The sequence below is a fragment of the Pangasianodon hypophthalmus genome, chromosome 24 (genome assembly GCF_027358585.1).
Source record: "Pangasianodon hypophthalmus isolate fPanHyp1 chromosome 24, fPanHyp1.pri, whole genome shotgun sequence".
In the NCBI taxonomy this organism is placed as follows: Eukaryota; Metazoa; Chordata; class Actinopteri; order Siluriformes; family Pangasiidae; genus Pangasianodon; species Pangasianodon hypophthalmus.
In genome coordinates, this window is record NC_069733.1 from 15,141,687 (window position 1) to 15,167,322 (window position 25,636).

The following is a 25,636-nucleotide window of genomic DNA, read 5'->3' on the forward strand; positions in this document are numbered from 1 at the left end:
AAACGCGGATGAACATCGTGGTTAGGCGTGGGGGATTAAATAAGAATTAAAATTTGCATTTTTTTTTTAAATGAACCGACTAGGCATGTCCGGTTATAATTTCTACACGGTTTGATGCATTTGGACGCGCCGTACAGCATAAATAAAGGAAATTCGGCTCCATTTTGGAGAGAAACAGTTTTAAGCAGGCTATGAACAAGTTATGCCTCCGTTTGATTGCAGTGTTTTGTGGAAATCCAGCCTCAGTGCTCAGTGGTGCATGCTTGCGCAGACTGAAAACCACTTCTGATTGTAATGCAAGTTCAGCTGGAGCGCCTTATTGACAAACCTCGTCGCATTGCCAAGTCGCTTTTTTTTCCCTGCACGCATCCATCGCAAAAATCAGCACAGTCGGTGTTGAAAATAAAGGAAGAAATATGAATAAACATTAAAAAAACCCGTCAGTGGGACATCAGTGCTGCTGAATGAGTAAAAACTCTCCACTTCCTGCAACAAAAAGGTATCGAATATTTGCATTAAACATTAAATATTTACTTGTTTGTTTTAGGCTAATAAACACATCACTTTATGCATGATCTCTTATAATGTCTGCAATTGCATGAGTGAAGGTCACACACACCTCCATCTCTTATCTTATATATAGCCTCTAACTGTATCTTACTGTTTACACGAGTATTATGTACTAATATGAAGTTGATATTGCATCTGTGTATCTGTAAACGCTGTTATTCAGTGAGATATAAGAGAAAAGTGTGTTATTGAAGGGAGACGCAGAGTGAAAACAAATGACATCATACCTCAAAGCTTCCTTATATAGCTGATGATCATTTAACACTGAACAGCCTTGCTACTGTATGAGTAATAAAAGGAGGCTGTTTATTATTTATTCCTCAGTCATAAATGACATCCTACTCATATGATGATATAATGTAAAGCTCTTGACATTTAGGCTGCCTTTTCATTTCCAACTGGAATATTCGACAGGGATGAGTTTAGTGTCCGCCTTTTATTTTTAGACCATCATCCCTTCACTTATTATTTATTAGACACAGCAGATGCTCTGTGTCGCATAAGGATGCCATCATGGATGGATGGATGGATGGATGGATTTCTAAAACAACCTTGCTGTTTATTCAGCATGGTGACTCCCCATCAGCATTCTGTAGCAATCAGAAATGACCATCAGAGTTGTTTTTGGTGTTAAAGATCAATATGTGGATATTTATAAGATGGAGTAAGGTTGTCTTGGACATGACACGGCCGAAAACAAAGTGCCAAAAGCCTACAGGTACATTTTATTCTTCAGGCTACAAACAATGCAAATGTAACCTCAGAAGTGGAACAGTGGAGGTGCTGTTATGTTTTAAATCAAATTCACTTTCATATGAAAGAGATATAAGATGTACAGTTCACAGAAAGGTATTTGTTCCTAGAATGTACTTTTCTCTGAAAGTGTATGCCATCTTCACCCCTGGTGACTGTTCTACTATTTATAGCCTAGTAATTGTGTGAGCATTTATATTTTTAGTAGTTTATCTATCTATCTATCTATCTATCTATTCATCAAAAATGAATGGTATTGTGCAGGAATATTGAGATCCTCAAGGTACAAACAATGTAACTGTATCCTCAGTGCTATAAATGGACTCCTTAAGATCTATCTATCTATCTATCTATCTATCTATCTATCTATCTATCTATCTATCTTCCAGCCATTTTAATACTTTTCCAGTTTTATTTTTTTTTAAGCTTTCAATATTTACTTTGCTCAGTTTTTTCTTTTTCTTTTTAAAGGTCATGAAAAAATGGAAAACAAGCACTGTGATATGCAAAAGGGACTTTGATTTCGTGTAGAAGAATAAGAGAATATCTAAAAATAACCGATTTAAAACCGTTGTGTCTACATTACCTTGACAACAGAATACCCATATTTTTCCAAAATAATTTTTAATTCCATTTTTGGACATTAGTTTGTTTAAATTCCATACTTTTCCAAAAAATCTACATACCTACGCAAGAAACTATTTATCAATCTATCACCGTCGTTCGGTGTCGATATTATATTTATATTTAATATAAACGCCACCTTGCACCTTGTTTTTATTTACACATCCGGGTTCTCGTTCTCTGCACGGCCCCGCCCCCTGGCTTGTTACTGCACGCCTTAAGTGTCAATCATTTTACGGTCCCGCCTTCTGGTGACGTCCTGCACACAAAGCAGCTAGTCTATCACAAACACAAAGAGAGCAACAAAGCAGGGACATGAACACAGCAGCTGACACACAACACTGCTCAACATTCAGCACAACTGAGAGCAGACAATCACACAACAGCAACAAGCTCCAGTCTGCTGTGGGGAAAAAACAAATCAGATTTAAATCAACAGTTTAGTGTTTATGTCAGAGCTGAGGAAGGAGATCCTGTTCAGGTGGTGAGTTGAGACTTTCTATCTACAATTCTGCTATTCTTTGTTGATTTAACAGCTGGATATGTGTGTGTGTGTGTTAATATTCTTGGTGTAGAGTGAATGGTCATGTAATGACAAGCTCCTTCCTTGTTGATTTGCTTGGAGAGAAGAGGAAGCGTTAGCTCTGCTGGTATTAGAAGCACAAAACAAAAACAACAACAACAAAAAACGTGGTAGGCATTTAGTCGATGCTTAGATAAGGTAGAGAAACACACAAGGTTCGAGGCTGCTCGACATGTCTGCAACATCCAGAGCTGAAATGTGCAGCCGTGTTGCTCTGCTCTTCCTCCTGCTCATGATTAAAGTAGCTCTTTGTTTTGCATCCTCGTGCTCACTGGCGCTTTTCCTTTGTTTCTCTAAAAGCTTTTCGCTGATGGTGTAAGTTTTCTGTCATTGTTATCCCTGTGCACGCTGTGCTACATTTCGTTTACTTCAAACAGGTTGTCACGCAAGTAACTACAATCTAAGCGCATGCAAAAGAGGTAGACAAAGCTTAAGGTTATAGACGAGGAAGTTTCCGCTGACCAAGTAACAAACATGAGCCACTCAAGCAAAAGGGACTCGAATTGTTATTATTGCTGTCTGTGCTATTCGGTCCTATTCGACCTATTTAGCAAGAAATGTTATTCCTTTTTATACTTCAACGTTTCTAATCCGACTGATCAGCTTTTATCCCTGAGCTCGCTTGCGCGCGGGTGACTCGGTGAGAGTCGATTCTCTGATCCCAGGCAGTGACAGTTCAGAGTCGACTCCGAAGCCTGACACTCGATTCCACACTGTGAAAAGGATTCGACTCGGAGTCGCGCGCACACGAGCGAACTGAGAAAGTAATAGATAGCAGTCTTTACAACACAAATACTATCAGCTGGGTAGTGTTTTCCTTTTTAAAAACAACGTATAATGTTGAGACTGGCGACAAACCAACATGTTCACAACAAAACAGCGTCGCCAGTGAAGAGGTAAAGCTAACGTTAGCGTTAAGTTGGCGTTAGCGTTCAAAATTAACACACGTTGCTAACTAAATTATCATAAAACATCATGAATGTTGAAGTTAGTAAAAGTGTGAGGGTTTTGTTCGTTTGTTATTATTATTATATGGTCTCATTAACGCTTCAATCCTGTGTTTTAGTATTCGGAATAAATCGACTCTTGGAATCGACTCCTTGGATTCACGCAGCACCTGAAGCCTGAATCGGAGTCGAATCCCCCAAAAAAGTCTGGAGTCGAATCCTTAAGGTTTGGAGATTAGCGCGCGCGCTCGGTGAACGTTCTTTGTTCTTCCAACGGACGGTAGTGACGTCTTTAACTTAACGACTTAACGACGTCATTTTGTCAAATCAGATTGACACCGAATTAGAGTGAACCAAACGTGATAGAAATACGGCGCTGCGACAATTCCTACAACTAGCTCTCATACTAATGAGTATCTTTCATATCAGGTCATATTCCTGGCTCCTTGTACGTGTAATCTTACTTCTGTAGAGTCGTGTCAGTTTCACTGCATCTCCATGATCTGTTTATAAAGAAGCTTTCTCGCGGCACGCTCGCGCCCATGTGTGCGCTCGCTCCAGGTCCTCGTGCGACAGCAGGCAGGCGCGCGCGCGCGCTCACATTTTCTCGTCTGCATGGCAGTAGCCAGACTTCCTGTTCTGCTGCGGAAGCGTCTTTGTTTTTCTTTTGCATGGTGTTATTGGAGCCGTCCATTAGCGCAGAGCTGTTACATTTTCCTGTTATTTTTTTTTTTCATTGTCTGCGCCAGGATGAAAGCTATGAATGGATTTATTCAACTCACATCACCTAATATTTTAGGAATTTGGCTTACCAGGTCAGCCAGTTTATACCAACAGAACATGAGCGTCTTGCCAGGGCAAACAAGTTAAGAGGAAGCTGACGCACTGCTATAAAAGGAAATAGGCAACAGGCTGTAACAGCTGTATGCCAACTCTTTTCAAGGGGAAAGTAGCTAATGCATGTTTAAAAAGTCACCAAAAGTCGTCATTGAGTCATTTGCATATTCATTGACTCTCATGGTCAAAATTGCATATCATAACTCGAAAGAAGGCTTTGTGAAAATTCATAAAATAGAGTTTTATCAGAATCAAAAAATAAGACATTCTTACTTATCTCTTATAGAAACAATAAGTCTTTAGTCATGGCACCACAAACTATTTACATATTTACAAAATACTACCAAGAAACGTAAACAGAAAGAATCTGTTGTAGTGAAATAATTAGGAAACAAGCATGAAGGAAAGGTTATGGATGGAATAACTCGCTTTTATTACTTGTAAATAACTTCAAGAGGATTATGTATGAAGAACATAGAATGGGTGGGCCATACATTGGTGATTGGTTGCTGGGAACAATGCTGATGAGTGATTGGTTGTTGGGAACAATGCTGATCAGTGATTGGTTGTTGGGAACAATGCTGATCAGTGATTGGTCGTTGTGAACATCAACTCGGTCAGGCTTTACACACTTCACATCAACTCGTATAACCAGCAGCTCTGGAAAGCCGTATCGAGTGCGGGACAGTCACTAACATCTGCTTAAAAAGTCACTCGATTTGCCTCTAGGCTCTTTTTTTAAAAGTAAATTAACTAAAGGGGATTTAAAATGTTGGCAACACTGTGTACCTGTATGCCAACTGGAAGGACACCATGTCTCATTAGGTGATATCTAACAAACATGAAACATGATAGGTGTTTGCAGGGTTCACCGTGTCTGATTAACACAAAGGTATCTCATTCTTACTCCTGTAACACATTCAATTCAGTATCAAAGAACAGATCTAGATCTGACACTTCTGGTGTTTAATACATCCACTGTTGAAGCTTTGGATGCAGGTGGTCACTGTTCAGGTTGTGTGTTTCTTAAGAATAACGCTGATTGTCCCTCAGCATTAATGAGAAGCTTGGCTAGGTCTCCTCAGTGCAGTAAGCAGGTTGTTGCCTCTGTAACATGCCTAAACAAGGATTTGAGTTAGAGGTTAAAACATGTGGTATTTGCTAGAGGGCAAAAACTTACTCATTCTCACACTGTTAGATGAGAAGTGGCTATTTCTTTATTCATGTTTTGGTTTGATTCAGAGGATTTAGCTTCACAGAGAACAATCCATAAATACATAAGTGTGTTAACATTTTATTTGAAACACTTAATACATTGTATATGCGCCTTGGGTAAAGATTAGCCTTTAACCCGCTAGTCCTTTTGAGTGATCAATAATGTTTTTTCATTCCCTGTTCTCCCTCTGTCTCCCCCTCCCACCCCACCCCGGTCTTGTTACTCTTCCAAGGTTGTTTTTTCTCCCGTGGTGTTTGTGTGGAGCGTGCCACACACCCACTCCACAACAACGACGGCTTTTGCTTGCATCTTCCAGTGTTTCTTCTGTCAGCAAGTTCAGCAGAGCTGCAACTCATCCAGCGCCAGCGCAGACGAGCCCAGCGAGGAGAACCACGACTGTGAGATGGTGAAGATGACCAAGTCGAAAACCTTCCAGGCCTACCTGCCCAACTGCCACCGCACCTACAGCTGCATCCACTGCCGAGCACACCTGGCCAACCATGATGAGCTCATCTCAAAGGTGAGCAAACGGGTTTGGTGGACGCACACGCGCACACACACAAACACAAACACATACATACATACACAAATGCATGTTATTAAACATGTACACGCACTCAGTGCCACTATTTATAGGCTCGGTAGAACGTCCTTGGTACAAGCAAGCTTATGAATGCGCATATTTTAACACTTGCCTGGTAATTAATGACAGACATTTTAAGCGTTTATAGTCAAATCTTCAAACATAAAAACGATTTAATAAACAGAAAAATAACCTTTTACTTTACAGTCAGGTTGGTAAAAACTAGACAGTGGTGGCAGAATCAATTTACTGTATAAATATATTTCAATATTAAGTGTTTTATTGCCTATAATTTCCTATCCATCTCCTCCAAATCAAAAATGGCATCCTATTCACTATATGCGTTAACTACATAGTGTAGAACATAGTGGGCTTGTAGAACCTACATAGTGCACTACATGCTCAATATGACATCCTTTTTGCACTCAACATTCTTTCAATCAGCTTGAAGATTAAAGTATTGGCACCCCCTTGCTTTGTTTGGATTGCTCATTAATACAGACTAGCAAATTTGCTGCATTTCGTGCAGGACCATATGTCGTAGATAAGCAACAGGATATGCCGAAGACTCATACTACAACATAATATAACCTCGACCAGTGTTTTCCATTCGTGTCAAGTCAGGGAAAGTCAATTTGTGAATTTCGAGCAGTCTTTGTGCTAATCGATTTGGTGTCTGCATAATAGTACCAGATTAATCAATTACTTGTGGGCAACACTAGGTGTAATACAGTATAATGCCACTATCCCCTCTTGGCAATACACAGTGCTAATCCATCATACTGAATCCATACAGTCTCTATAATAGGTTCTGAGGTTAATCCACCCCACTGCATTTTGTTGTTTGTAATAAACACACATCAAAGCAACCCTTCTAGATCCTGTGTTTTTGCTGATTAGGACCTTGAGTTCATCAGTGCTGGAAACACCTAAGCCGATAATGCTGCAGGCGGATATGATTGCACTCCCAGCATGTATTGTGCCAGACGCTTCTCTAAGTGTATCTTGAAAAAGATCTCTTTGATGGACTTCGTTTGCTTGCTTGTTTCTAGGTTGTCTTGTTTCTCCCTGTTCGTCACCTTGGTTGATGATCTGAATTCGCCTTGTTTACGGTCATAAAGAAAAGATCACTTGTTAGTTCTACTGTACTGCAAATGTCTTTCATTTTAGAACTGAACAAATCAAGAATGAAAGTACTACAAAGTTTGCAATGTGGTTTCCTGTTTATGCGATCAGACTAATGCACATATGCTGACCTTGAGAACTCGAGGAAACAGTTCCTCTGCCACTGTAAGTCGTGATTCTGAAACTGCTGAACACGCAGTAAACAATTTTCTCTAGCTGTTATGTCAGAATGTCAGTGAACTTGTATTTCCAGTCTGTTCTTAAAGAATGGAATGAAGTTAAGTTGGTAATTTGGTTCGAGCTACCTTGGGGTTGAGACTATTTTTAAACCCGGTCACGTGACCCAGTTTCCCAAAGCACACTGCGGTCTGCTTGACCCAAACAATCCCAACTCCACCCAAACACAAACCCTGCAAGCAAATCCACTCTACATCTCTTATCGCCTTATCACGAGAACAGTAAGCCTCCATAAAGCTAAACAAACCATATGCATGAGGGAAAAATCCACACAGGCCAACTTTTAGCACCAACAGTGATGTTTATGGTGGAGCTAATCAGCTGGTATTTAATGCTAATAGTAGCATGTTGACATTCTGGTTATGCAAAGTACACCCAGTTCCAGTGCACTTAATAAGCTTCCTTTTCACTACTTCTCCACCAGAAAGGATCTTTTATCAAGTGAAATGGATGACTGCACTCAGTATAAAGGATGGAGCTGCTGAGAATTGGCTTTGGTCCATCTAACATGTCCTGAAAGCTTCATTTATGAGATATAGCAGAGAAGAAATGGACAGTGTTAAAGGAGGACTCAGACTGGCCTTTGGTAGGGTTCATACTCACAGTACTTGAAGTTAAAATTTTTGTCATTGGAGTTCTCTGAAAAACCCCTTTTGGATTGAAAAATACTTGAATAAAAATACATGTAGTATGCAGTGTATTATTATAAAATGTTTTTTATGGATTTGTTAATTATTTAATTTTGGAAAATCACTGTGCACCTCACACTTGACAACTTCTGCACTAGTTTGTTGATCGCGTGCGCAGAGGTGCCAACTTTTAAGATTTAGCCATAGCATTTAAGATTTTTTTTAGACCTTGCTACTGCAATATGGGAGACACCTGAAACTTTTTCTTCTTTTTCAGCTAAAGCAGTGGTCAGACCAAATGCAGATAACGTCCACTCACCAGAAAACGCAATTCACTGAAGGGGAAAGGACTTTTGTTTCTGGTAGTATTTAAAGTCACTTTGCGCTAACTTTCTAAACTGTCTGGCTGAACCTTGACCTGTGAATTCAAGTGGCTTGATCTTGTGAGCCACTAGAAACCAAGAAAGTGGGACTGTGGCCTCTTTTGTCAGCAAAAAATGGAGGCGCTTCCCATTATTGAGTAGTGCTCACACTAAACTCTCTGTTTTCTAACTGTGGTTTGGCACACACCTGAAAAATGTGAAATCTTTTGTATTGTCACAGTGCATAAAAACTTATGGGAAGTCTTTGAATTTCATTTACAGCATCATCCATGTCCAACCCTTCATTAGCTCACATTAGTAGGCGATAAGTAAGAGATAAAACCCAAAAAAGTGTCCCAATGAAAAGAAAATAACAGATCAGATGGAGGCAAAGATCAGCATAACATGAAGCAAAGTCTGTTTTTTTTTTTCATCTCCAGATATTGTGAAATTCTGAATATTTTTATAGCACTAACACTGTGGATATTTGAGAGTGTTTGAGAGCTGAGGTTTTGTATATGTTTTGAGTACTCATTACTTGATTGATGCACTGTAGGATGATCAGCTGAGGAAATAAAGACTTGTCTGTCATGTCCTAGACTCTGAGGTCAGTCTATAAACCAAGACCAGTTCAGTCAAATGAGTAGGTGGGCCTTGACCTCAGAGGAATCCTCAGTCAGCATCTGTGTCTAAACTAATTCAGTAACACTTTCAGCACTTGAGAAGCTTTACAAACTCTACATGCTCTACATGGAAATGTAATTTTAGCACAGGGTTCTCCTGTATTTTTTTTCCCTCCCTTTCTCCTCTACTCCATTAGCTGATTATGTCACTTTGGGAAGATGATATTCTGAGCCCTACACTTTACATCTGGTTCGACATCTGGTTCGTGCCAAAAACTCTGCATTAGCCTGTGCAGTTTAAGAGCTTCCATGTTTAGATGTTTTTTTTTGTTTTGTTTTTTTTTTTTTTTAAGAAGCAGTTTTTGTAACCAATAATAATCTAGTTTAGTTTTATATAGTCAAAACATAAGCAGACACCAAAAGATTTGGTTAAACAGTGGTATTACTGTCAATTCAAATAAAGATAGTAAACAGTCATAGACATATAAAAACAAGCAATTTTAAACATGACAAAATTTAAATCTCAAGACTGTCCATTCAAATCCTGATGAGGTCACAACCGTCCACACCCAGGAATCCTAGAGAGGCACACACACAAAAAGCACCTTCTTACAATGATTACAGTATTTTCAGTAGCATTACAGTCATGAATTTTCCTGTCCTTTATCGGTGTGATTTTCAACAATACTCACAGTTTTGTTGTGGGGGAAAAAAAACCCTTTAAAAACAACCTCAATCAACCAAACGAGACACGGCTAAATTGTGTGGTCTCTCTCTCTCTTTTTTTTTTTTTTTTTTTAAATTTAAAGCAGCAGTTTGTAATGTTTAGAGCCCTCTACTGTCTAAAAGGTGAACTGCAGTCTCTAAAAAAAAAACACTGATAAGCTCCTCCCCCACTCACTCAATTGAAACTTGCACCTCCTGAGTTGCTTTTTAAGGGAAGGGAAAAAAAAAACCCACAAAGTAAAGTAGCTGTGTTTAGGCTATGGAATGGAGCCTGAATTGAAGGAACTATTAAAAAGGTGTTTTTCAAGTTGTCTGTGGAAATACAGGATTATCATAGATCTAGATACACTGCAGCTTTAAATGATTCTGCATATTCTTTGCCATCTACTTATCGATGCCGACATGAGGCATCACTTTTTGGACTGTCAGACGACTGCCAAGAATCGGAGCAGAATTCAAAAGAGGATTAGCTATCCTAAGTGTAGCCAAAGAAAATCTCGGATCTCGTGCTGGATTTCTGGAGAGGCATCAGACGAGGTTGTCTGCTGGAATGTGTGCTCCATTGTGAAAAGGCTGCACTCAGGCGTCGTCAGGCAAGAGTCCTCTATCCTCCCTGTCTCGCACACAGAGCATCTAGGGATGGGACTGTCTCCTGGCTCGCTGCATTATGAGCAGAAGTTCTGCTGAATGAGGGCAGAAATCTCTTATAATACAGATGGACCTGTGTTCATTTGTTGGCAGATTTGCTTCTGTGTGTGATTTAATCTTAACTCTTGATGAGGGATTATGGAAGCACGTTGTCCTAGGATTGGCAAAAGTTGTACTAAAGTTACATTTGATCAATCAATTACAAGTGTGATTTTTAAGTAAAGCACAATAGTTTACCTAATGTTAGCCAGCTTCGTAGCGAACTTCACTCCTTGTGTTAATTACATAATATAATAGTTGGTCTAACATTAGCAAGCTTGTTGGCACTTGGTTTAAAATACATAATAGATATCTCAGGGACACCGATGAGCATTTCCAGCACTCTGATAGGTTAATTTCACAGTTTCTGTTCTCCTGGATGGCTTTTGTTTATTATTTTGCTCGTGTCAAAAGCAAGTGAAATGTTATAAAGTTTGTGACGTAAGTGCCGCCCCCGTTTCACCCTGAGATCCTAGTACACGTGGAGATGGGTTGCAGATGAAATTACACGACATCCCTAAGTGGCTTGTGAGGTTATGTAAATCAGTTGCTATTGATGCAAAAGCCAGTGCCTCTCCCTTTCAAGGTTGAAGTTTGTCCTTTTATTATGCAGTTATTTGTTTAGAGCTACCTTGAGTAAATCCTGTTACTGGAAAGCTGCTCTTTTCTTTCTGCCCCACTGCTCTTAACAGATTATCCACCTCTATTTATGTGATGGAGACTTGTACCTCTTAACTGCACCTGCAATCAGGCTCTGATTGAAAAGCCCTGGGACAAACCCATCATTGACTGCAGGTCCTCTCAGGACCAGGTGCCTGTGATAGAAACAGTAAATGACCCACTTGTGCCGATTTTGACAACGCAGATGGATCTCGGGTTACTTAAGCACCAGGAGCCAGGGGAGAGACTGGGCTGGTTTGAGTTTTCTGTTCCCAAAGACATGCAGGGGCTTGGAAAAGAATGAGCTGATTGTGCAGCAAGGAGACAACCTGAACTGGGCATAGGCACGATCATCGTCATGATCATGATTTTGTTAGATGTCCTAAAATCTCAGACAGGATTTTGGCTTTTTGATTTTTCTTGACAGCTGAGAGGGAAATAAAACCTACTAAGAATCTAGGGCTTGTTTGACTTTAGGAAAATATCCTGACTTCTGTTTATGCTTAAAAGCTTTTGAACTGCTCTTAGCAGGAATTACTTTCTAAATACATCACAGAGGTGGCATACTTACTCCAAATTGCAATAATTTTAGACTGGAAGTCCTGCAGTGATTCAGCTCTCGCTGTTTGTGGCTCTTGTGTGCCGCAAGCTAATGATTACCTTTTAAACACACTTCTGTTAACATAAACAGCATTACACTGAAGAAAAAGGTTGTCCTTTCACTAATCCTTCAGAAGGGGGAATTTGTCTTCAGGTGAACCACCCTGAGCCTTGATCACCTCCGCACGTACCACATGCACACCTGTCCCAGGAAGTGAGATCATCTTTCTTGCAGGACTTGAGGTATTACAGAAATCATGAAGGGGGAAAAAACATAGTCAGACAGTCATGCTCGTGTTTTTTTTTTTTTTTATGGAGATCTCCTGCTGTTCTAGCAACAGTTGGCACTCTTGTTAGAAACCTGGCAGCCAGAGAATGCCCTTAGATCACGTCTTCCAGTGCCAGCATGGTAGGGAGATGGAAAAAATATCATATTGCAGTACTTGAGGACATTTTTATGATATGCAGTATGCAGCAAGATGGTTAGTTTTGCCGTGGTTTTAGTAGCAAACAAAAAAGTGGAGCCGTATTAATAATCATCATTATCATAAGATTGAGTTCAAAAATCTGAAAATGCTTTACATATGAAAGATCAGAAGGTCAAATCACAATTTTTTTTAATTCACGTGTTCATTCTAATGCGTTTTTGTTTCTATAGTAGCAGCATGTTCACAGGGACTTGTATGGCAGACGCTCCGCATAAACAGATTAAAAACCATGTGTAATCATTGATATGGTGAAGTTTCTTGTAAGATGTTTATTTAACATTTGTTGAAGGAGTCCCTAGTGTAAGTGCTTTGTAACAGTCGGAGATAGAGCTGTAAATTTAAGTTTTCCGACATTTTCAGGACAGAGGCTTTACAATTTGCAGTTTCAATAACATGACAAATGTATTTATGATAAGACACTGAAGTTGATTATCTTCCAGTAACCACATGTCCTGAAGTATATAATTCCCCTTATATCACTGCAAAAATATTTTTGTTAATTGAAGAATGTCATATTGTAGCTACAGTTAATGTTGTGGAATGCCTGCAATACAAGTTAGTCCTGTAATCACTTGCTTTATAGCAGCTATAAACAGTCCTTATCTCGCCAGCATTTCTCTTTCTCTTTTAAACTGAACAGAACAAAACTGCAGCTTGTCATTTTACCAAGGAAGAAAGAGCAAAGTCTTGAAGGCTTTTCTACAGAAGTGAAGCTGTAACTGACACTACAGACTCCTTGCTAAACGCTAAATAAACTCCTTACTACTTATTATTATTGTTATTATTATTAATAATAATAGTAATAATAATAAATGTATGTAAAAGACTTAATACTAAATAATAGATGGAGTTAAGATGGAGTTGATATATGGACTATAAAGACAACTAATTAAAAATACTAGCCCAAAGATTATTTTTACTCAACAATTCATAGAGTAAATGAGAAAAAGAAAGTGGAATCAAATGGCCAAAATAGATTTAAATGTCCACCGAGTTAACAGTAAGCACTAAGGTGACGTTATCTTATAAAAGTGTATCATGATGTTTAAATTATTGCGGTCCATCTAATATTGTCATGTCCTCCAAACATACAGCATGCACAGATAAATGTAGATGTCTACAAACACAAAATTGAGACCTGGTCTGGGTTTATATGCTGGCCTGCAGGATGGCACAGATTCTGCCAGAGCAGAAATCAAACTTCTTCAAGTTCCTTGTAGATCAGTTCATTAAATTTTAAGGGAAAAATGTTAGGTTAAGTTAGGTTCAACTTTATTGTCAGACAATGTACTCTGAAAGCCAGTGTGAAAACCACTTTGACATGGTATTTAGTAGGGAAGGAGTAGTGCATAATGCCTTTGGCTAAAGTTTGATCACATGGTATTTATGTAACTTTTCTTGCTGATTTGCACAAGACTGGTTTTATTACATAATTCACAGAAATTCTGCTACGTGTCACATTACAATGAAATATTCTGTAGAAGGTAGTTGACTCAATCACACATTTCTTCTTTCATTACAACACATGCACTACTTCTTACTGAAACAGTGTGTAGATGTGTGTGTGTGTGTGTGAGATGTTCAGGGTGAAGGAGTGGCTGGTTTCATTAACCTGGGCTAAGCCTGCAGGACTTCCTCCAGGTCATCCGCAGCGGAAAAAGTAAAGCCGATTCTCAGGCTGTGTCTCACCACAGACGTCAACTGTCTCGCAAAGCCGTGCTGGTTTACTGCCACACGCACTGACACCTAGTGCAGTGAGGAGGAGGCCCACATGCAGCCTTCTTTCTACTGAAATGGTTGCAACCTAGAAACACTGAATCTTCACACATTTTCAGAGTAAAGTGCACTGAAGAACTTGCAGTCCTTATTTTGTCTTTGGCTTTTTACTCAAGGCTGAATATTACATGTAGTAGCATAGTGACAGCAAATGCAACAAGTCTGTACACTGTTCAGACATCTGAGGCATGCTTTGTGCTTTTTTTTTTTTTTTTTTCTTCATTCTTTGAAAATGACATTTCATTCTTTTTATCAGAATTATTTCAAAATGTTCAATAGTCAGTTTTATTGCAGCTACATTGTTAACATTTAACTTTCTCTTTCTTTGTCTAGAGAGAAAGTAGGACTTAAAGTAATGTCAGCTAAATAAATAGTGCATGTTTGGTCTAGTCTGTGTTAAATTTAATGCTATTAAAGTATTATTTTGAATTTTTTTCACCATAGAAGAAACCATACTTTAGCAAGTGTGCTTGAAATGCTTGCAATGCCGAATGATATTCTTTGCTTTAAAGAAGCAGGCTGTCATTTTTATAGCCCTCTGTTGCCTGTGAGGTGAAAACTGTTTTTCTTGTGAGTTACTTTTTAAAGAAAAGAGGCTAAGTGATGAAGCTTTTCATGGCTGGAGGAGGAGCTAATTGCAGGGCCAGAAAAATCTAAAAAGCCCAAAATGAGGATAAATACAGTGAGAACTCCTGCATGTCAGTATTGCAAATCAAAGTTTTTCACTCTGACAGGTGTGGAAATGCTAGTAAACTTTGCACACCTCTGTATAATAAGTCTTCATTACTCAGTATTGATATGGTAATGATAAAGGAAATAGGTCCAGCTGAGTGCTTCAGACAAATTAACAAATATTTATTTTGATATATGTTCAAGAAAAAAGTGTTAGAATTAAGCATAAATACCAGGAGGAAGGTGAGTGAGCAGTAACGCTAACTGTTCAGGGTTTTGACCCCATTTTCTCATAACACTAGCACATGCTTCTTTTGAGACAGAACATCACAGCGCAGTGCAACACACTCAGAAGAAAGTGCTATCTGCTCTCTTCCACATACGTGAGCTCACAGATTGGTTAGTGTTGCTGTGACTGGAGAGTGAGAGAGAGAGAGAGATGTTAGTATTGTTAGTGTGTATATGGTGTATAGCTCTAGTGATGTCCTGTAGCTGTTTAGCAGTGTGTACGTGACACTGCCCTTGCAGCAGAGACAGCAGTGATGGTGTATAACTGTCGACACACAGAAACTCTTCCTGATCTGTGTTGTAATGCGCAGAGAGAAACTAAATCAAGCTAATGGTTTTTAACCACCAAGTCAGAGAGAGGAGTGAGGAAATGAGCATGTGAGTGTCTTGGAGAATGAGACAACTTAAAACACACAGCCAGAGAGAGAGAGAGAGAGAGAGAGAGAGAGAGAGAGAGATGCCAGTGGGAAACTGAGGCCAGCGCAGGACTCGCTGATTTATGATTGTTTTAATGATGAGGTTTAGAAGGACATGTCTGTATACTCACTCTCTCCACCCAGAGCATTGTGGGAAGCATAATGTACAGAGCAGTTTAGCAATGAACATGGTGTACAGACTGGTGTAATTGTATAATGTGAGGTTCTAGACAAACGGGCTGTTTCATGGTAACACACACACACACACACACACACACACACATTATGATTTGATGAAATGCACATGTTGGCTTAAGTCCAGAGCATGGCAGTCACAGTTTAGTTAGACTTACCACGAAAAAAAAAAAAAAAACCCACACATCCTTCTCTCAGTCACACACACACACACACTTTAACATAAACACAACCATGTATACAAAGGTAGTGTTAAAGGTAGTGTTTTTGTTTCACACATACACACACACACACACACACAAAAGGAGCACACAAATTTTTTTTTATTGTATGCAGACCTTAGGTAAGATCTTGGCCATGATATATTAGGAGTACTTTCCAGTAATATCAGCGCACGCACACACACACACACACACACAATTGTTCTACCTGCTTGCCATTCAGTCTCCCAATATGGAACACAAATCAAGTGTGCGTGCGTGTGTGTGTGTGTGTGTGCGCACACTCTGGGACTGTCAAACTTGCTGTTTGAATTTTCATATTTACATATTCAAGGACAAAAATATCCACATTTCAAGATTCCATGTCCAACCTTAGTAAGTTAAAGTAATGGAAGTCTAACAAAACATGTATTTCCTAAAGTTTTTTATTTATTATGTATAAATGTACTAATTAAATATTAAAATCAACATCTCAGTTTTCAGCAGACTATTACTGGAGTCAGAGTGAATCGCTGTGGCTGAATCTCAAATGGAATTCTATAAACTTCTAGTGCACTATGTAGTGTCTATAATGCTGTTACAGTACACGCTATGTAGTGAGCATTGATGGTTAACAGACAGGCGATCTGTGTTGAAGACGTGTGTATATATATATATTCTGGTGTGTAGATATTCTAAAGATGCAGGATCTTAACATGTATTTCTGATCAAATCTAGTAAAATATTAGACATTATTGTGGGTAAATAGACATAAATCTGAATGACTAACTAAACACTCACCGTCCACCTGTACACCTCTACATTCATGCAGTTATCCGATCAGACAATCATGTGGCAGCAGCGTAGTGTATAAGAGCATGCAGATACAGGTCAATAGCTTCAGTTAATGTTCACATCAAACATCAGACCAGGAGATATTTCTCTAATCTTCAGCTGTGCAGTTTGGGTGAGTCTGTGCCCACTGTAGCATCAGATTCCAGTACTTGGCTGACAGAGATTTGACGTGTTATTTGAGATGCTTTTCTGCTCACCATGGTTGTAAGGAGTTTAGTTACCATGGCCTTCCTGTCAGCTCAAACTAGTCTGACCATTCTCCTCTGACTGCTTTCAACAAGCCGTTTCTGCCTGCAGAACTGCAGCTCACTGCATGTTTTTTGTTTTTTGCACCATTCAGTGTAAACTCTAGAGAATACTGTGTATGAAAATCTACAAGTCAGCCCTGTTCACATTTTTTCCTATTCTAATGTTTGATGTGAACATTAACTGAAGCTTTACATTAACACGTATCTGCATGATTTTATGCATTGTGCTGTAATTTCCTATTGAAGTAATAAGCTTATAGAATAATTAATATTTGAATATATACTAATAATGAATCTTCTTAATAACTGAAATTTTAAATCAAATTCAAATCCAATTTTCAAAATAACTGAAAATTTCTCTCTCTCTCTCTCTCTCTCTTTCCGCAGTCATTCCAAGGCAGCCAAGGACGAGCCTACCTCTTCAACTCAGTGTGAGTTTTTAACCCACTTCCTCTACATCAACATTTACACCTGCCCCTGATATCTGTCCTTGATCCACTCAGCATGTCTAGACCGTGTTCCCCAGTTGTGTGAAAATAAAAATTCAGCAGCAGACCAAGGAAAGGTGTTGGGTTAAATCTTCCAAGGCTGATTGGTTGTGCGTCAACAGACTCCTCACAGAGTCTATAGCTTTGGGCCAGCAATGCATGAGGGTCTGAGCGTGATATCTGGGAGAGGGAATACACTGTGAAATTTGCTTAGCCTTTCACGGAAAGTAGATTTCATTGTGTGTGTGTGTGTGTGTGTGTGTGTGTGTGGGGTTGCTACGCCCAAACCTCTGCAAAATTCTATTTTAGAAACAGTATTTATGGCAATGCAGCTGCTGGTAACTGGTGCCTTGCTTTTTCACACTGAACCTGACAGAGAATCTTTACTTTTTGAGGTTTGCTAGCTCAATGCTTTACATTGCTAAAATATTTTTCCTAGTGTGAGCTAGAATGAAGGAAGCAAAGAGAAATAACCTTTTGAGAATCACATCCCACTCTGCGTTGCTAACTACTAACTCTGGTACACAATGTGACCCATAATCTTCCAAATCACATCTGTTCCTAGTTTTACATGGCTTTCGGTAAAGGATCAGTGAACACACTGAACATCGCGCTATTGACAGATGAATTAATCCCTCTCTTTCTCTCTCTTTCTCTCTCTTTCTCTCAGGGTGAATGTGGGCTGCGGTCCAGCAGAGGAGAGGGTTCTCCTGACAGGTTTACACGCCGTGGCAGATATCTACTGTGAAAATTGCAAAACCACTCTGGGCTGGAAATACGTACGTTTCTATTTTTGTTTTTCCTCATTCTGGCAGCCGAGTTCCTAGAATCCTTTTTCCTGGTATAAAAAAAATGTTGAGCCTGGTTCTAATAAAATGTCTTTCAGCTGGGGCGAAACATTAAGCACATTCAGAGGAATAGATTTCACTCTAAAATGCTAGCCATGCAAAGTGCTAATGACCTACATTGTAGCTTCATTATTGGCAAGCCATTTCATTATTGGCAAGTTAATATTTCTGGAAAAAAAAAATCACACTTGCTTCTTTGTAGCTAACAAATATTACAGATTTTTTTTTTCCATAAATATTTGCCTCAGACTGCATTCACATCTTTTGATGTGGTTTAGATGTGGTTTTAGCTGTAATCTCTTTTAAAAAGTAACAAATCTTTCCCATGGTAGCACTGTAACGTGACATGAGGGCAGCCATCTTGGACAGGTTTCTTTTTTTTTTTTTTTCCCCTAGCATAATTTGATAGTCTTAACAAGATCCTGTAGCTTAATGATGCTTTTCGAAGGAAGTATATGAAGCTTTGGATGTGTATTTATGTAAAACAGATTTTGGGTGACATAAACTTGTTCTGATTATTATTTGACAGCCACATTAGCCTTGTAGTGCCTGTGTTAAACCGAAGAAGCAAATTTCAGACCAGACATGTCTTGGCAGATCGACTACATTTGGGGTGTGGGGAAAATTATGTAATTATTTTTTCACTGAAATGCTTTTCAGTCAGGTTTTTAAAAAAAAATGCCTTTATAGCCCAACTACATTGACATCGTCTTACTGTGTGGTTGTCCCGAGTGTGCTGAGGTGTGAGTAGGTTCATCTGATCCCTGTGTGTGTGTTCATTTATTTATATCCCTGATATCCTGTTTCTGAGCTGGACCATGTACTAAAGGCTGATGGATTAGTAAGACAGGCAGTTTCCAAATCCTCCCACTACATGATAATGGAGAACAGGCAATGACACCATCTAGTACACCATCTGTAACTGGATTGTTTACTTTTTTTCTTACATACACAGCAAAACTGTTAAGGTAGCACATAGATAGAGCATAACAGAGATTTCAAGTGTGAGCGAGGGGCAGAGCGACGGCCCAGAAGACAGTATGATGCTCAGCACTTCCGGCCTGAAATGAGTTTAGTTAAATGCAGATGAGGGAGTGTGTCAGTCTCACATCCCGTAGGGAACTTAGCAGATCATGTGCTAATTCTCTCTGCCTTTTTAGAAATAGAATGTCAACCATCTGCATCAGTGTGGTGTTAGAGTATAAATCAGTATCCAGTGGCACCAGTTGAGCTTCAGATGGATCAGGAGTCAGGGGTAAAATCTGCCCTAAGTCATACACCATAGTTTCTGCAGCCAATCAGTAACACGATCTGACACCAACATGAAACACTGTAGCCATGATCTTGACGCAGAGTGTTGTGTATTTACTTTATACTGGCTCGGTCTGTCATATTAGTCATGTTTCAAAAGGGACAAACCCGTACAGATACTGTATTACTTACAATCATCACAGAATTTTAGTCCTACCTGATAGGGACTTGCTTTGTTCTGCTCTCTGTGGTTCTCGATTTAAGAGAAATTTAAGTAAGGAATTAAACACTTGGAGGTGTGGTGTTGCAGGAAGATCATCAACTGTTATCACCTCAAAGTTTATTATTTGACTACAACAGCATGTCCTGAAGTGTTCGAATCGTCTTATACAACAGCAATTTAGCCACATTGCATTGTTTTTTATGTATTAAAGAACACATACTTTTTATTAGTTTATAGATACAGTTAATATTATGGAACAACTGTGAAATAAGTTTGTTCCTGTTGTAGCTTAGCGGCTGTAAACAGTCGTTCTCTCATCTGCCTCTCTTTTTTTTTTTTCTCTCTTGAATCTAATTAGAGCAAAATGCAGTTACTAAGAATTTCCTGAAGGCTTTCCCATGGCTGATACTGAGCGCTGATACTGGAGACTCCTTCCAAAATGCTAAATAAATGTCTCCTTATGGAAATTTTATAAAAATCCTTTTTTAAATCCGTTTATGTGGATTAAACGCCCTGTATATGTTACTATAGAAATGATAAGGTATTAGAACGAGTCCATTAATATAAACCTGTGATTTGTTTTGCAACTGGATCTACTGTCAGAGCTGCTGTTGTAGAAAATTAATCAACACCTTCTGACCAATCAGATTTGAGCTTTAACAGTGTTATGACTAACATTAGCAAAATGACTGCATTCGAATACAATGACTGAAAAGTTGTGATTTGTGATTAATGCTATAGCTAATGACCTGATTTTTGACTGTGTAGTTTATCCTAGTTTATCTTCCCAGATTTTATATACAACATGATATAACTTATTTTCTGGTGTGGTGACCAAGCCGAGCCACAACGTAAATAAAGCTGATGTGAAAGTGTTACTTGGTGCAATAGTTAAACTTTTCATTTCATGTTAGCTATCAAGTTAGCTAGCCTTGTTAGCTTAGCTTATTCCATTGGTTTATATGTAGTGTTTTATGCATGTAATTCAGGTGATGTTTTTGTGCTCTATGTTAATGGATTGTTAAATGCGGATGTTGCATCTACTAGTGTAAATTTTAACTAAAATAAGGAACTGTTGCTCGGTGCAGGGGGTTCATTTTTAGTAGTGGCAATTTTGTGCTTGTGGCTGTGATTAAAATTAAAATGATGCAAATGTCAAATATAAGAGTCAGTTTAACATTTTTAATAGGTCATAATGAATTTGCTTATTGAATTTTCCTGTTCTCTCTCTCTCTCTCTCTCTCTCTCTCTCTCTCTCTCTCACACACACAGGAGCATGCTTTCGAGAGCAGTCAGAAATACAAAGAGGGAAAGTTCATCATCGAGTTGGCGCACATGATCAAGGACAACGGCTGGGAGTGACCGGCTTGTCCATTTTCTTTGTGCTCAGTGACCTTTCGGGCCGCTCTGTAGCGGACTTCACAGAGTGACACCACACACATACACACACCAACCCACACACACACACACACTCTACCATTCTGCCACCACCATGCTTTACCCCCCGACACATTCAGACTCCCCAACCAGTGTTCTGAAACTCAGAAGGAGTGATGTGATAGAGGGATGGGGAGCAGCAGAGGGGGGGAAAAACAATGAGATCTCACTCCTCCATCAGCACTCACTCTCTTCCGAGATGTAGACACCCGACTCGAGGATTTGCTACGCCTCTCTAACTTTTGTGTCGCTGCACATCGTGAGCAGTTAACAGTATCTTGAAGACTTTTACTCTTTCATGTTTTCATTTTCATCCTGTTTGCAGAAGCGAATGACAAGGTGTGTGTGTGCGCGTGAGTGTATTTCATGTAGGAATCCTTCCTGATGGACTGATGTTACTGGTTAGCATTACTCTCAGAGACAGATTTTCACTGAGCATGCTCTTTTCTGTGTTGGGATGGTGTTGGGTGGGGTGGGGTGGGATGGGGTGAATGGGGCGGGGTCAGTTATGATCGACATGAAATGTTTTACCTGGAGATTTATAGAAAGGGGTGTGGCTTATGTAGCAGTATCGCAGACCCTATTGGACCAGGGAGGGTTTGAGGGTGGGGTTTGAGCTTTGCAGTGACATTTTGTATTTATGATATATCCCTATACTTTATCTATCGTATGTGAGATTGAACTCCTTTTGATTTTCTCGATCTTTTCTCCCCCCCTCAGATGACTTCACTGTGCAATTTTTTGTGCGCCCCTCCGGTACAGTTTGTCCCCTGTCTTTAGCTGTAATCGATGCTTTAGGCGAGATCATTTAAAAAAAAAAAAAAAAAAAAAAGTGTTGCTTTTAGTGTTGAGGTGGCATTTGTGGCAGGTTCCATGTTTGCATCAGTACTATAAGTGAACTTGTGTATTTTTTTTTGTTTGTTTGTTTTTGTTTTTGTTTTTTTTTAAATGCTGTCTGAAACGCACTGGACAGCAGGGGAAAACTGAACCTAGAGTCTGTGATCCACAGCACCACTTCCTCTCCTCACCTCACCTCTTCTCCCTCATACATCAAACTCATCATGTAGTTTTTCTGATCACATAATCAAACATTCTCATGCATATGTTCGGACACGCATGCATGCGTCAGTGAGTGCGTGTGTGTTTTACTTGAATGCAGTTATTTTGTTTGCACTTTGCAGAGGCCTTGTTCGTGGGTTTAGAGGCAAAAAATCTTTCAGTCCAGGTTCTCGTGGATGATTGTAGCTTTGGACGAACTTCAGGGTCAGGTGATTGCTGGCATGATCATCTCCCTCTTTTTTTTCTTTTCTAAAAGACTAGACATTCTGCTGCTTACTTTTTGCTTCTGTTTCACAAGTTGGCGAATTAAACCATAACTGCAGAAACACTAGGAATTTGGCCAATTTGATCAAGAAAATGGATAAGAAGCGGAAATAATGATTAAAAAAGCAAAACGAAAGAAAATTGAAGTGGTGCATACTGAAAACGACGTATTGCAAAGGAAAAAAGTGCTGCTATTAGAAGAATGCAATCCGGAGCTTTCACTTTATACCTCCTGCACTTTAGCTGTGTGAGCGTGTGTGTGTGAGCGTGTGCGCGTGGACGTGTGTACCTCCTCCTCCTCCACATCTTTGCCTCTAAGCAGCATGAACCTTGTGCCTCTCCAAAAGGACAAAAAAAAAAAGGTGATTTTTCCCTTTCCTGTTGTGCAGTGCATGACTCCATGATGATAGATTTCCTTCAGTGGCTCTACATGGGTCATAAAGAACCTCACAGAAAGTTTTATCCACTTAAAACTATATTCAGAAGCATAATATGATCCGATATTTTTTTGTAGTATAGCAGGTGAAATTAGCACTTGTATTATGAGGTGGGGATCGCGAATGGGCGGAATGGGTGGGTTATTCGTTATAACGGGAAGGGGCGGGCTTTCTTCCAGTAGCAAGCAGGGAGTTTGACGTTTAACTTAGATTTCTATCGAGTATAAATCAACAGATTATTGCAAAGTTTTTGGAGTTGAATCAGTGGCAAACCCTCAGTTTATCACATTTATCGCCAATAAGGTCAGTCGGGTCACGTGACCTTTTGTTTTAATCAGCCGAAGTCAATGCAAATGGGAATAGTCGTAGAGATCCTACTTGAAAACAGAGTTACAGACAAATTATTGTCCCTGTCTCAGATTTTGTACATAAAGTAACATATTTAAGGTTTTATATATATGATATATATACATACATACATATTTCTACTGGGTTAGTTCCTCTACTTCCCTGACTTGAAGCACTTTTGTTCACTGTACCTCTAGCTTTCTGTATGTTTGTGTTTGTGTTTGAGACAGAATGAGTGAATGTGAGTTTTTTTTTGTTTGTTTGTTTTTTCCCTCTCTCATTCAGAAGTAAGTTTTATTCATTTTTACTCTTCTAGCTCTCCCATATCCTTGCTTCTGTACTTCCTTTCGTTTGTTTTGTAGCTTGTTGATGATAAACGAGGCTATTTATTTGGAATCTAAAGACTTGCTTTGCTGGTTTTCTCAGTAAGAGTGGGTCTGCTGGTCTTGGTTTAGCATTGTGCTCAGTGGTGAGCTGGATTCACCTGCCGAAACGTTCACAATAAACATCGACCGAGACCCGATTCTCAAAAAAAAAAAAAAAAAAAAAAAACACAAAAAAACACAACAACCACGAACCTTTCTTAAGTTTCGGAACTCAAACAAGCTGAAGATGAGTGAGACCAGTGTCACTGCTGTCAGTACGCACCTGTGAATGTGGACTGCTGAAAACTCAAACCAAAAACAAAAAAACAATAGCAAAGTTGTGCTATTTCAATTTTACTCATAGTTCCATCATTTTTTTCAAATACCTGAATCAGCAGCTTAGTATTGTTTGATCTTTCTTTTTTTTTTTGTTTTTGGTTGTTGAAATGTATTTAAATTTCCTCATTTCTTCCCCACGCTTTGCCATCTGTGTTAGTGACACTGGTTTCAAACCTTTAGTTTTAAAGCATCACCGTTATGCAGAGGAAACAGTTGGAAGTTTTGAAGAGTTATTTTTCTTAGGACTGTTATACTATAAGGTCTGAAGCATGTTGTATTTATAAAGGCTATATTAAGTCGTGCCTGTTTTATTTTTCTTTCTCAAAGCAAAAAAAAAAGCATATGCTTTTTTCTTTTTACTTGATTACATTGCTTTGCATTCTGTCCTAGTGAAATGTCACATGTCTGTTTTTCACTGTATTGTAAACTATCAGATATCACAATAAAGCTTAAATGGCATTTGGGTGGTCTGGTTTAATGAGATTTTTTTTGCCTTTTTGATGTTGAATTTGTAAGGAATAAAACACTTGGGGGTTGTGCTGTCAAAGGAAAATAATCAGTGATGCAGTACCCACCATTTTCCAATAACCACATCCTCAAGCTTTATATTCTGTTTATACCACAGCAATTTGCCAGCAATTAAAAGTTTTAAATTGTTATTGAACAACGCACACTTTCTAACAGTTTAGTTACATTTAATAAAGTGGAATGTCCAAAAGACACGTTTTTGAACGTTATAGCAGCTATAAACAGTCATTTCTTCACAAGTTAATAAGACAAAAAAGCTTGTCACAGCTCTTCATGTTACAAAAAAAAACAAAAAACAAAGTGTAAACTCTATCCTGAAGACTTTGATGTGGTGGAAAACTTGCTGACAGTTACAAAGCACTGACACTGGAGACTCCTTCCATACATGTTGAACATCTCAGATAAAACTTCACCATATCAGTGATTCTACATTTGTCCTTGTTAAGTAACAATGTTTTTGAATTCATTTATAATTAGATTATTGTGGTGCATCCATCATACAAGTCCCTGTGAATGAGCTGTTACTATAGAAACGATAACCTGTTAGAACGAGAGCATTTATATAAACCCATTATTCAATCATAGCCAGCAGTATTGTCAGAGCTGCTGCTATAGAAAATTAATCAACCCCTTTTGACCAATCAGATTTGAGAATTCATTAGCGTTGTGGTATAAAGTGAATTAAACAGTCTGTAAAAGCCACAAGGGGAAATTTCTGAATATGGACTAAAGACAAAACTTGAAATTGAGCGTTTGTGGAATGTTCCAGTGCGTTTCAAACTAATCTCTGTAGCGCATGTCCGATTACAATGGATTGCAATTTTGATGTGTTTCTTTGTACTGAAAGAAGAAAAGAACATTGTTGGCGCACACATACCCATTACTCAAATATTTTTAGTACATGGGTTTTTTGCTCTTTTCTCAATACAGGGAAATTCCTGTCTATGATAATCACGCATAAACCACAGATGTGGAAGATTAGTTTGGAAAAAAAATGCTGGCATATTTCTTTACAAGCTTTCAAAATGTTCTCATGATGTTTTTTGGTCGATTACTTGCAGAAACACTCCTCTTCACTAACTACAGTCTGACCTTGTTCACCTTAGAAGCCAGACAGGAGATAAACTGCTTACGCCATCGCTGTATCTG

The 25,636-nt window shown here is 38.9% G+C and overlaps 1 protein-coding gene across 4 annotated transcripts; it reads left to right on the forward strand.

Annotated features, from left to right (window-relative positions):
* Nucleotides 1-24,418, forward strand: ypel1 (yippee-like 1). 4 transcript variants are annotated; one of them, XM_026931216.3, is made up of 5 exons: nucleotides 1-499; nucleotides 5,763-6,050; nucleotides 17,288-17,331; nucleotides 18,059-18,167; nucleotides 20,983-24,418. In XM_026931216.3, the coding sequence occupies exons 2-5, from the start codon at nucleotides 5,934-5,936 to the stop codon at nucleotides 21,070-21,072; spliced, it is 360 nt and encodes a 119-aa protein (XP_026787017.1). In that variant the 5' UTR covers nucleotides 1-499; nucleotides 5,763-5,933; the 3' UTR covers nucleotides 21,073-24,418. The 4 variants fall into 4 exon arrangements, with proteins under 4 accessions (XP_026787017.1, XP_053084756.1, XP_026787016.1 ...); XM_053228781.1 differs by lacking the exon at nucleotides 1-499 and adding an exon at nucleotides 2,191-2,431 and having other exon boundaries at nucleotides 5,847-6,050; XM_026931215.3 differs by lacking the exon at nucleotides 1-499 and adding an exon at nucleotides 2,194-2,431.
* Nucleotides 24,419-25,636: the final 1,218 nt, after the last annotated feature.

Bases quoted from the DNA above. Each gene is read 5' to 3' on its own strand.
- ypel1 (XM_026931216.3), top strand. From the start codon at position 5,934: ATGGTGAAGATGACCAAGTCGAAAACCTTCCAGGCCTACCTGCCCAAC. The intron at 17,332-18,058 runs GTGAGTTTTTAA...TCTTTCTCTCAG, and splicing joins GCCTACCTCTTCAACTCAGT to GGTGAATGTGGGCTGCGGTC. The intron at 18,168-20,982 runs GTACGTTTCTAT...TCACACACACAG, and splicing joins CCACTCTGGGCTGGAAATAC to GAGCATGCTTTCGAGAGCAG.